Source organism: Protopterus annectens, chromosome 6.part1 (assembly GCF_019279795.1).
Source record: "Protopterus annectens isolate FY-2018-M chromosome 6.part1, PAN1.0, whole genome shotgun sequence".
In the NCBI taxonomy this organism is placed as follows: Eukaryota; Metazoa; Chordata; order Ceratodontiformes; family Protopteridae; genus Protopterus; species Protopterus annectens.
The window spans coordinates 197066160-197078916 of NC_056738.1; the positions used below are offsets into that span (position 1 = coordinate 197066160).

Consider the following 12757-nt stretch of genomic DNA (forward strand, 5'->3'; position numbering starts at 1 on the left):
ATACCTGAACCCCCTGGACCCTCACGAAGGCGATGACAATGGCTAAGCACTTTGTGAGTACCCTTGGGGCAGTGAAAAGGCCAAAGGGCAAGGCAGAGATCTGAAAGTGCCAAGAACCCACAGAGAAACACAAAAATGTCCTGTACTGAATATGAATGGGAATATGTAGATAAGCACCTTTGCGGTCCAAAGAAGCCATGAAAGACTGAGAAGAAATCAGACGAAAGAGCATCTATAGGGAGAGCATCCGTAAAGATGGCACTTCCAGGAAAGTGTTCAAGTGGAAGAGGTTTAAAATTGGTCTCCAAGGTTCATCCTTACCTGGAACCAGAAACTGAGTAAACCCCCCTGCCTTTCTGATCTAGTGGAACATTTTGAATAGTGCCCTGAGAAAGAAGCGGAGATAGAAGCTCAGGGAACAACCCCAGCTGACTGAAAGGGGGCTGTGGAATTCCCATGAAAGGAGGGAGATTCTTCCAAGTCATAAAGTATCCTTTTTGGATGATAAACAGAACCCAGGAATCCTGAGTGATTCTTGCTCAGGCTGTGAAAGCAAGAGAGGTGAAGGGACAGAGGAGTCCGACTTGGAAGAGGCTGCTGTTAAGAACTTGGCCTGACCTGAAAGGGCTGCCATGTTGGAGGAGCTGAAGCAGATGTTTTGGATTGAAGAGGTCTCCTACCAGATTTCTTACCCTTAGGAGCAGATGTAGATGCGGAAGAATGACCTGGTCTCCCAACGAAGAACACACAAAAAAGGAGGAATCACGTGTTAAAAGATGTGCAAAACACAGTCACTAGCACTGGAAGGACCGAAATACCAAAGAATAATAAACCAAATGACCATTTCAATAATTATATAATAAACTGGTTTATAATTATTGAAACTGTCATTCTTTTTTTTTTTTTTTTTTTTTTGGTATTTCGGTCCTTCCAGTACTAGCTCCTAACAAAATATGTTTTGGCAGGGAAGTGATTGAAATTTAGGAACAGAAGTAACAGGTGCTTTAAATCTTGGGAGCTCCTTCCCTTTTTCTTGCAGACTTAAAAGTCCACAGCTGCAGATCCAAAAACAGCAGACTTGCCCAAAGGAGCATCAAGTAATTTTACTGTTATATCATCAGGTAATGGGTTGAAGTCTCAGCCATGAAGGTCTCCTAAGTACAGAGGCAGATGCAGCAGCTCTGGAAGATACCTCAACAGCATCATAGCTGCACTTAAAAGAATGTCTAGCTACTTGAGATGAAGCAGCCAAGAGAGACTAGACCAGAGTTTTAACCTCAGTCTGGTAAATGAGCAAAAGCTTGCAAAGCCTAAGAAAGCAAGCCCAAGGAGTACCTAGACACAAGAGTCTGGTAATTAATAGCGGACAGCTAAAGTGAAGGGGGTGTAAACCTTCTCACCCAGTCTCTCTAGAATTTTACTCTCCTTATCAGGTGGCAAAAGTTTGGCTGAAGGAGACAAGATCAGCTGCTACAGAGAACAGCCAGATCAGCAGAGAGACACTTGTAAAGAAACCTGCAGTCATCCAGCACTTTGTAAAATCCATCTGGCCTGTTATGGGCAGGGGCCTGGGAATCTGGAAACTTAGAGGAGGAGGCAAAAGCATCCAGGAAAGCTGGAAGCACAGGATGACTACAGAAGGCGAAGGAACCTCCATCTGCAGAAGGTCTTATCTTTTTTGTTAAGAAACCTGGGAACAATCCCATTTCAAAAATTCACTCATTTTTATTAACTCTCTCCGAAAGAAATTTCTTCAACTAGGGAATTCCGCCCCTTAGATTCCTCCTCTGGTGATGCATATTCTAGAGGAGAGGTAATTTGGGTAGAATATACAAAACAGTCTTCATCGTAGGAAGAGTCCTCAGAATCATAAGAAAGAACCCGAGTCCCAATAGCCTGTACATGGAGAATGTGAAAGGAGGAAGAGGGAGAGTACAGGAAGGTTATCAAGGCCTTAAGACCCTGGGAAAAAGCATCCCAGTCAGACAGTGGAGACGAAGGAATGTTGGGATGTTTGGAATTTATTTTTTGTTTCTTCTTGATATCTCCTTGTGCATGATGAGACGAACAACCTGACGTAGGCCTAATGTCTGGAGTAATCAGAGAAAGATCCCTAGCCAAAACAGAACATCCTCGGGGTCCTCTAGCACAGCAAGACGCTGTTCCCCCATTCCGCCTGAAATGTGCTGGGATCAGATTCCTTGGCAGCTTCCAAAAAGGTACCCACCAAATAAATGGACCCCACCTCCGACCGTACCACTGGGTCTTCATTGACCTCAAGGGATATGTCAAAGGTAACAGGCGCATCCAAAGAGGATTCAGTTCTTTGTTTGCTCAACTTTCTTTTCAAACTTTGCTCAGCCAAAGGACCCCCAGAACTCTCCATAATGTCTTTAGCCAGACGTTTAAGCTGGTGTTTCTCCAAGTAAAGATTTAAAGCCAAATGTTGGCTACACAAAGTCATAGGCATAAAAGCCTGACAAATGGAACAGCATCAATAGTCATGACTAGGCCTTAAACAGAAAAGACAAAGGTTGTAGCGGTCTTTATGTGGAATCTGTCTTCAATACCTACACTTGCCCTTCCTGAATGACATGAATAAAAAAAGGCAGTAGCAAGAAATAAATCCCCAACCGGGCACTTATTTGAAGCTGGCAGCAACACACGGAATAAGACTGCAGACTGTCTGTAGGCGGTAGAAAAGTTCTGAGGATGCTGCGTGCGGATGTTCTTTTATGGCTGATATTGTCAGCATACGTGCAATGCTCCATGTACTGGCAGTGGCTAACAGCTGTTGTATACTGGTCGGACGTCAGGTCATAGGGTGGAAAACAGCCCATATGGAAAGAATACTGCAACACTGAACAGAAGGACATATGAAAGCTCCCCATAGCCCAGCTACATAACTAATTGGATGGTAACCTTAGCCAATTAATACTGTCAGTCCAGCTATGTAATGGCACACCTAGGTGCATGATCAGCGCATAAAGAAAGTCAGCTGAATGAGACCACTGATGTGCCCCAAGTGGCACACAGGGCTAGTATCAGCCACAGCACTGGTAAACAGAAGTTGCCAGAATGGAAATTCCTACATCTTTAATTCTACACACATTGATAAATACAACAAGCACTCATTCTCCTGCACCTGAAAGAAAGGATGAGCCTGCCTCAGGACCTATCACTCCCACTCAAAGGGCAGGTCAGTCCAAGTAGGCAGATAGAAGGGTCCGAGAAAAAGCCTCAGCTACAATTTACCTACAAAAATTCATGACTAAATGATTCCCAGGGCGGTTCCTAGTAGCCTCTATTAAGGTCCAAAATGCTCTCATTGAGTAAAGTAAGAAGCAGCAGACACTCCCTACTGCTCCATGGGCAAACTGAGGTAGGCTTGTATGCTCTTTCAGGCTGTAGACCCCCTGCAGAAATGGGTACTGCTAATTGAGAAAATCTGTCTTATTCAACCTGAAATGCCATGAATATGGTCTTGTCTTCAAATGAGCTCAAGTCACCCCATTCCAAGAAAAATCTCAAACATAACTCCAGCCTAATGCCACAAGACCAGTTTCCTGGTTCTGAGGAGAAATTCACACAAATAAAATCAAACACCATGCAAAAGCTTAAACTTTTACTGGCAAATGCATGGATCAAAGCTGTGCAAGTGTAAAAACGTGGGTATAGAAGATATGTTACACATGAGTCGGCATACCTCAAAGCACTCCCACATCACCTACAAGCATGGGAATGTTCAGAAAAAACATATCTAATGCTGCTAGTAGAGAAGACAAATCCAATATGCTGCTAGTAGAGAAGACAAATCCAACTAATTACAGGACAAATTCAAGGAAGGTCCCTCTATGTAAAATAAGATTACAAATTGGTAAATTGCCTAGGTTCAACACTCCCATTTTACTCTTGGATACATTTGATCAACTTTGGAGATCAGAAAGTACCATAAAACAAATCTTTAAGAGCAAAAATATTAAATAACGTTTTATAACATTGGTATACAGATCAATTTGGAAAACTAGAAAAGACCACTGCTACCATAATCCATGACCAAAGGACTTAACGGAACTAAAAATGAGTAATAAAGTTCCTCCTTACAATACTGCATTAGTGTTTATAATAAGTATTTAACTATTTGCTTTTTATTTTGTATTCTTTAGCAAATACACACATCTTTTCAGGGGAACATACAGTACTCTATTAAACTGAAATGAGCACCATTAATTAGATAACACATGTACAGCAATACACAACAGCCTGACAAGCTGGTTCCAAAGACAGGAAATGCTTTGCACTTGAATCCTTAAGGCATGTAAAGTGGTGGCAAGTAAGAACGTGTAACTCATTTGCATTTATTCTTTATTTGCATTGGTGGCAGCACCTGACATCTAACAGATATTTTTAATATCAGTCCAATAATTACTTACATTGCTCTGTTCAGTAGGAAAAGATCCAACCCCAACTCTTGTGGTATATGCTTTCACCACACCATAAACATCACCAACATTTTGTGGAGGGATACCCAACCCAGTACAAACGCCTCCTACTGTGCAATTCGATGAAGTGACAAACGGGTAAGTACCTATAAGCAAAATAAAATATATAACATTATTTCAATACAGTAAAACAATGAAGAGAAACACTGTTTTACTCAGACCCACAATCACCCGCACCTCGGTTATGTATGCTCAGGGATCTTAAACTACCTAACCTGTCAAATAGCCACAAGTACATGAGAAATGCATGCACTTAAGCCTAGGCGCAAGTCTTGAAATACAATGGCAAAACATATTTCTTACCAAAATCAATATCAAGCAGAGCTGCATTTGCTCCTTCTACCAATATTTTCTTGGTTGGCCCATTCAGTGCCTTGTACATGAAATAGACTCCGTCTTTTACCAATGGTCGAATCTTCTCCGCATAGTCCTACAAATAAGAGGAAATTTTTGTTTGCCCTGATGTTTTTCTAAGTTAATAAGATATACATATTCTGACATGATTTCTGCCCAGTCCTGATGGACAAATGAAATACTGCTGCCAAACAAACTATGGACTCTAAACAGCACGAAGCAGTGCGCTCAGCAGAGATTTCGTTAAAATCCTGCACCTAGAGACTATAAAAAAAGTACTGGTTGGAGCAAAAGACAATAACTAAGGCTATAACATCATGGGCCTGTGTGCAAGCTAATGATCCAACATACAACATAATCAGGATCAATGGAAAGCTAAAATTTTAGCCCTGATAAGTTTTAAAATAAAGCCAGGACTAAAATCCAGTTACTTGTACTGAAGCAAAACTACAACAGCAGCACAATTAAAAAATAACCCACAGTATTTATATAGACATGCCTTACCTTTAAACATTCCAGTTCTTTTTCTGTGTCAATATTTAATGAAGGGTACATTGACTTGTATTGGCCAGCCAGGACTTTAAACCTACAAGCAAGAGAAACAGAGACTTAGTGCTTCTCAAAAACTCACCCCATAAGAGACTACCCGCAAAGAGGACTCTGCACTGGGGATTTACTAGGATTTCCTTTTCTGATATACCAGTCTATACAAAATGACTTTTGCTAATACTGAAGCTTGGAAGTAAATGCAAATCATACAGGTGCATGTTGTGATTCATGCACTGTACTAGAACATAGCATCCAGCTCCTTGCTCTACCCAATGTGACTCCTACGTACTAGGGCAACTCATCTCTCACTATATGGCTTTATCACAAAGCACTGTACAAAACAGAAAAACATGCAAATGTTAACCAAGCCTGTATAATGCACACTAATATAAAAAATATATACTTATAAAACTTAATAAAAAAAAAATCATCTACAGGTGCTGGACTGAAAGATAAAGGGGACGGACGAGGGAACATAAGCACCCACTGTGAAAGGACGCTTAGCAAATCAACCGATATGTTGAGTACATCAATGTTACAGGACACCTTAAAGGCTTTTTGGAGTGAGCAAATGTTTGTTCCTTACTTCTTGGTATTCTGCCAAACTCCAAAGGAGGACAAAGAGGGGAGTGAAGGGTAAAAGTCCTGAACTGTTGACGTAGTAAAAAAGGGTGAAGCACTAGAAAGTACAGTTTTGTACCTACCATAAATGTAGATGTTAGAGGATCCACATTGCTGCAGTCCTAACTATTGGGTAGTCCGCTGTCCAGTCGGCCCGAATACCAAAGTATATGGCTGACGTCGGTCAGGGCGCATTAGACTGACGTCAGTACGTCAGGGTACTAATGCGCATGACCGACGTCATATCCTCAGTCTTTTCTTGCCCCAGATGTCAGAAGACCCTGAAAAGATAAGGCCAAAAACAAAAACTCCCAAAATACCTGCACCAAAAAATATATATACAATATATACACAATTAGCAGAATATAACCTCACCTACACAACCACCCCTAAACACAGAGGGGAAGGAGGGAGGGTAAATTGGACTGCAGCAATGTGGATCCTCGAACATCTACATTTATGGTAGGTACAAAACTGTACTATGTTCTTCATTCCACATTGCTGCAGTCCTAACTATTAGGTAGAATCCCAAAGCAGAGGTAAGGGAGGCTGGCAAATTATAAGGAAGCAGGAACTGACAACATGCCTTGCAAAATAGCTGTAGCAAAACCAGCCCTAGACTTAGAGTAGAGAGGAAGGTGATAATGCTTAGAGAAAGTATGCACTGAACTCCAAGTAGCTGCCTCCAAAATATCCTTAGTTGCCACCCCCCTTAGAAATGCTGTGGAAGTGGCAGTAGCCCTAGTGGAATGAGGCCTAATCCCAGCTGGAATCTCCTTGCCATGATGGGAATAACAAAATGTAATGCAACACCCAATCCACCTAGAAATAGTTTGTTTTGACACAGGCTTGCCCTTTGAAGTCAAAGCAAAAGAAACAAACAACTGCTGAGACTGCCTAAAATCCTTAGTCCTGCTCAAATAATAACGCAATAGCCTGTGTACATCTAAAGTGTGCAAAATCTTTTCCCCTTTATTTTGGGGATCTGCATAAAAGGTAGGCAAATGAATAGTTTGGTTTAAAGCTACACTAGAAACCACCTTAGGCATAAAGGAAGGATTAGTACGTAAAGATACCCTATCCTTATGAAAAATCAAAAAAGGCTCCACTGCCATAAGGGCCTGCAACTCAGAAACCCTTCTTGCAGAAGTAATGGCCAACAAAAAAGCAGTCTTCCATGACAAGTATTTCAAATCAGCAGTAGCCGCAGGCTCAAAAGGTTGTAGAGTAAGTTTCTCCAACACAAAATTGAGATCCCAAGCAGGAGTAGGAGCTCTCGTGGGGTCTTATATTCTTTGCCCCTCTAAGAAATTGCTTGAACAAAGGATGCGAAAACAATGGTGGGTCACAATCATAGTGAGCTGAAATTGCTGCAGCATGAATCTTAATGGAAGAGAAAGACAAACCTTTGTCCAGTAACTCAGTAAGATATTGAAGAGCCACACTCAAATTTGGCTCAGTAATCTCTAAATTGTTTGCTGCACTCCAAAACAAAAATCTCTTCCATTTTATTGCGTACACTTTCCTTGTACTAGGTCTTCTGGCTTCCATAATCACATTTAAAACTTGTTGAGGAAGCTGAGACCTGCTGTCTTTCAAAACAGAATATGCCAGGCGGTTAGATGTAGAGAGTGAAGCTTGACATTGAGCAGATGACCGTCCTTCTGAGACAACAGGTGTGGAATCAAAGGTAAAGGCCATGGAGGCTTCCTTACCAGACTCCTCAGTAATGGGTACCAGTGCTGCCGAGGCCAATCTGGAGCTATTAAAATCATCCTTGGCTTGTCTTGTCTGACCTTTAGAAGCACCTTTGGAAGAAGAGGCAGAGGTGGAAAGGCATACACATGAAGATTTTTCCAACTGAAAGAAAGAGCATCCACTTTCCAAGCTGTGTGATGAAATCCTTTGTGCAAAACTTTGGCAGCTGGTGGTTTAGTGGAGAAGCGAACAGATCTATGTCTGGAGTTCCCCATGACACTGTCAATTTTGAAATACATGAAGATCCAGTTTCCACTCGTGGGGATCCATGATTTGTCTGCTTAATACATCTGCTAAGGAGTTCTGTGCTCCCGCAGAAACCTTGCCTGAAGAGTTAGTTGCAGACTGAGCGCAGTCTCCCATAAAATCATTGCTTGTCTGCACAATGGGTAAGAATGTGTTCCCCTTGTTTGTTGATGTACCACATGACAGTTGTGTTGTCTGTTAGAATCAACACCTGCCCTGGAAGAAGTAACTCCTTGAAGGCAATTAATGCAAACTGAACTGCTAACATCTCTTTCATGTTGATATGTAGATGCTGTAGTCTGGCAGGCCACTTGTCTTGTATCCACTTTCCATTTAGATGAGCTCCCAAGCAACATCTGAGGCATCTGTCGTTAGAATCTGACTTGCCTCTGGCGGGTCACAGAGAGTCCCTTGTTTAGGTGACATTCCTGAGCCCACCACAAAAATTCCTTTTGAATGCAAGGTATTATTTGAATGACAGTGTCCAAATCCTGGCAGTGCTGTGTCCACAGATTTTGAGATACCATTGTAGCTTCCTCATATGCAGTTTGGCATTGGGAAGCACCAGAATACAAGATGCCATGAACCCTAAGGCTTGAAGGACTGTCCTTGCAGTCAGCCCGGACTGAAGAGATAGATGATGGAAGTAACTGGAGAGATTCTTTTGTTTGTCCGGGGTTAAAAAGGCCATCTGGGCTGCTGTATTCAGTCTCACACCCAGAAAGCACATGTCTTGAGAGGGTACTAGACTGGACTTTATTTCGTTCACAGAATACCCTAGGCATCTTAGCACTGCTATGACATATTCCAGATGCTGTAGAAGATCTTCTTTTTCTTGAGCCAGAATCAGGCAGTCGTCCAAGTAAGGATAGATTTGGATGCCTTTTAGCCTGAAGTAAGCTATCACTGGAGCCAGAACCTTTGCTTTGTGAATACTCTGGGCGCAGTAGATAAGCCAAAGGGCAATGCAGAGAACTGATAATGAGAATTTCCAGCTCGAAAACGCAGATACTTCCTGCAACTTAGTCTGATTGGCACATGAAGGTAAGCTTCCTTGAGATCTAAAGTTACCATCCAGTGATCTTTGCCCAGCAGAGGTAAAAGCTGTTGTAACGTCAACATTTTGAACTTGGGAATGTCCAGATAAGTGTTGAGGATAGATAAATCCAGAATTGGTCTCCACGTGTTCCCCTTCTTTGGTACTAGGAACAGGCGAGAATAAAATCCTAGGCCCCTTTCCGGCACAGGAACTGACTGAATGGCCCCTATTTGGAGCAACAGAGAAATTTGCTTGTGAGCCTCTGTCCTTTGAAGAGGAGGAATGTCTGGCATGCCTTTGAAAGGAGGCAAGGTATGGAAATAAAACCTGTAACCGTGGTGAATAATATCCTGAACCCATCTGTCTTGGGTAATTAAATCCCAATTTTCTTTGAAAAGAGACAGCCTTCCTCCCAAAGGTGCTGCCAGGCGAGAATGTACTGGCAGCTGAAAAGGCAGGTCATTGGGTCTGCTTACGAAAGGACTGACCCCTGCCCTCACCAGAAGTCTGAGCAGGGGAACTCCTGTCCTAGGCCTAAAAGAACCCTGAGCTCTGCCCCTACCACGTCTAGACCTACCCCTAGACTGGGAATCATAAGCAGGATAAGTCCATCCCTTAGTAGGCCAATTTCTACTAAACTTCGGAGGCTGCACCTGCAAAAAATCTTTAACAGTTTGCATAGACTTAGCCTTGTCCTCCATTTTCTTCAAAACTGCTTCCACAGGCGAACCAAGCAACACATCAGACTGTAAAGGAGCATCCAAAATCCTTGTCTTAACATGCTCAGCTAAATTCTGATCTCTCAGCCAGGCGTGCCTCTGAAGAACAGAACCAGTGGCAGCCACCCTGGAGGAGGCTTGCACAGCATCAAAACCACACTGCAAGGAATGTTTACCTACCTGTTCAGACACATGAACTAAATCCTGCAACTCTTTACACTCAATACCTTCAGCCAGAGCATCCACCTTAGATTTCAACTGTGAAAGAAGATAATTCTGATATTTTAACATGTGAAACTGACAATTCAACGCCCTCATGGCTAAAGTGGAAGAAGTATACACTTTCTTTCCCCATCTATCCAAAGCCCTTGCCTCTTTATCAGGAGGGACAGGATTTTTAACAACTGAGGCCTTCACACCTTTAGGCCCCTGAGAGACAGTTTCTGGGTCTGCCCTAGGACTCTTAAAAAGATACTTATGAGCTTCAGGCACCCTATAATACCTATCCGGTTTAACTGGGGCAAGAGGCAAAGAATCAGGATTCAGGGAAGCCTCTGCAAAGACATCTTCCACCACATTCAAAACAGGAGGTATAGCTAAAGGCCTATGCTGGGGTAAAAACAAGAATTCCCTAAGCCTTTTCCTGGAATCAGAGAAATCTTGACCTTCCCATTTAAAATGTTCCCTCATGGAATGCAGAGTCTCTGAAAATGAAAAATCCTCAGGAGGAGAAGCAGAAGGAGTAGAATCATCCACATCAGAATCAGAATAAGGAGGGTACTCCTGCAAGTCTTCAGCTGAAGACTCCGAAGCCTCCGAGCATTGCTCAAAACTCTCAAACTCAGGCTCCACCCTAGGCCTCTTATCAGGAGGGGGCATAGAACCCCTAATCATAGTAATCAAATCCTCTGCCATTTTAAGCATATGTTTCTTAGGCAAAGATCCTGAAGTACTAGGAGAAACTCCCACAGAAGCTAAACTTGGCCTGCCCCTCAAAGAAGCCTTGGAAACTGAAGGAGAGGCTCTAACCACCTTAGAAAGAGAGGGAAGAACAGCCACCTGAGAAGCCCCCTCAGCCTGGCCTACTTCCTGAGAGGATACATCCTGTAACAGTAAAGTCTCTTCCTGAGACTCCAAAGAGACCTGGCAAAACCTCTGGCTCCACTGAACCTTCCAAAGAACCGACGTCTGGGACTGTCGGGTCCTCCACCCTAGGCTTTGCTGCTTTATCTTTGCGTTTTTTAGCCGAAGCCGGCGTCGGAGCATCCGACGGCATTTTATAATTACAACGCTTGCCAAACACTAACCTGGCACAGTCTAACCTTCTCTTAATAGTGCGTTTGTTAAATCTAGCACAAGAGCGGCATCCAACAACGTCGTGCTCAGGCCCTAAACAAGGTATACACAAAGTATGGTAATCCCTATGAGGTATCTGTTTCCCACAAGAAATACAGTTATTCACTTTTTCTGACATCCGGTTAAATACTGAGGCAAGAAAAACCAAAATATTCCAGCGGGTACTTAGCCAACTTTGATTTGGTCTGAAACTCTGACTTCAGAAACTTTCAGAACGCCAACCTGCACTCGCAAAATTGCTTCTGCATCGGACCATGCGGCAAAAAAGACTGAGGATATGACGTCGGTCATGCGCATTAGTACCCTGACGTACTGACGTCAGTCTAATGCGCCCTGACCGACGTCAGCCATATACTTTGGTATTCGGGCCGACTGGACAGCGGACTACCCAATAGTTAGGACTGCAGCAATGTGGAATGAAGAACATCCACTGGTCAAGGCATATCTAGTAAAAATGTGAAATGAATAAGTGGCCAAGGCAAGTAAATCAAAAACAGAAAGACTTCTGAAGTAGGCACTAGAAGATCTTTGGTAGGATGAATGTTGACAGCATGGTTTACCACCAGAGGGTAAAAGATAAGAATGATGTTAACCTAACTGGACAGAACTTGCTTAGCCACTGAAAGTTCCCTCTCTAAACTGTGGCACTTGCAATGGCCTAAATGAAGATACTAGTTGAGTGGCTACCTTTGACAGCATCTATGGCAAACAATGAAAATGTTAATTGATACCAGCTCACAAGATATATATTACAAACTTTACAAAGGTGAAAAGACCACCACATTATAAAGCCACATGCATTACATTAATCTATTTCACAAGACAGAGCTTCAGTTTTATTTTGAGGTATGCATATTACCTTGCTGGCTTCATTAAGGTTGCATAATTGCCATACTTGAAACTGTGTATAGTCTTTACTTCAGATACACACTAGGAAATCCTATGGGTAGTTCCCACCAGTCAATAATTTAGAATGTTTTGGACTCCCAAAAGCACTGCTGCTCATTTATTGATTATAGAAAACTTCTGCAGCACATTCTTGGATCTACCTCTGGACACTCCTCTGTGAAGTGTACAGCAGAGCAGAAGCCAAACACAGAATCTGTATTCAACACAATCTCTGTGCAACAGTAAAGTCAAATTTTTGCACAGCAGTTTTCTATCCCCTGCATGAAAATAAGATCTGCACTGCTCACACTACATGATGATTTCTGCCATATTTTGGCCATACCCCCCACCCCCAACACACCCACACACACCCAAACACACCACAGCTCTTGCTTCTGGCTCCAAGAGCCCAGGTGCAACCTATTCTGGGTAGTGTCAGGTTTACAGTTTGACTGGGGCAGTACACCTGTTAAAGAGTAATGCAGGCATCCTAAGGCAAGCCCAAGGAGGACAGAATAACCTCCTGAGGAGCAGAAAGGCAAATGTTCGCTTGAGTCAGAAAGTATGAACACAGACAATGAAAATTGGGCCTGATGATCCTTCCAGCTTTCTGGGTTTTAACCAGGTGTCGTCAGAAAAGTTTCCACATGGGTAACTGGCTTGTGGTAGGCAAAGCATTCATAGTGATGTCACTTTTTAATCCTTCAGTGTTGGCTCTTCCTATC

At 42.7% G+C, this 12757-nt stretch overlaps 1 protein-coding gene across 1 annotated transcript in view; it reads right to left on the minus strand.

The window, feature by feature from the left end:
• LOC122805472 (adenylosuccinate synthetase isozyme 2-like) overlaps positions 1 to 12757 on the minus strand; it is a 613428-nt gene that overhangs the window by 262404 nt on the left and 338267 nt on the right. Inside the window, exons 7-9 of the mRNA XM_044075655.1 lie at positions 5361 to 5442; positions 4806 to 4932; positions 4434 to 4588 (exon numbers count right to left, since the gene is read on the minus strand). Coding sequence (XP_043931590.1) covers positions 4434 to 4588; positions 4806 to 4932; positions 5361 to 5442 — 364 coding nt within the window. The remainder of the gene's footprint in view (positions 1 to 4433; positions 4589 to 4805; positions 4933 to 5360; positions 5443 to 12757) is intronic.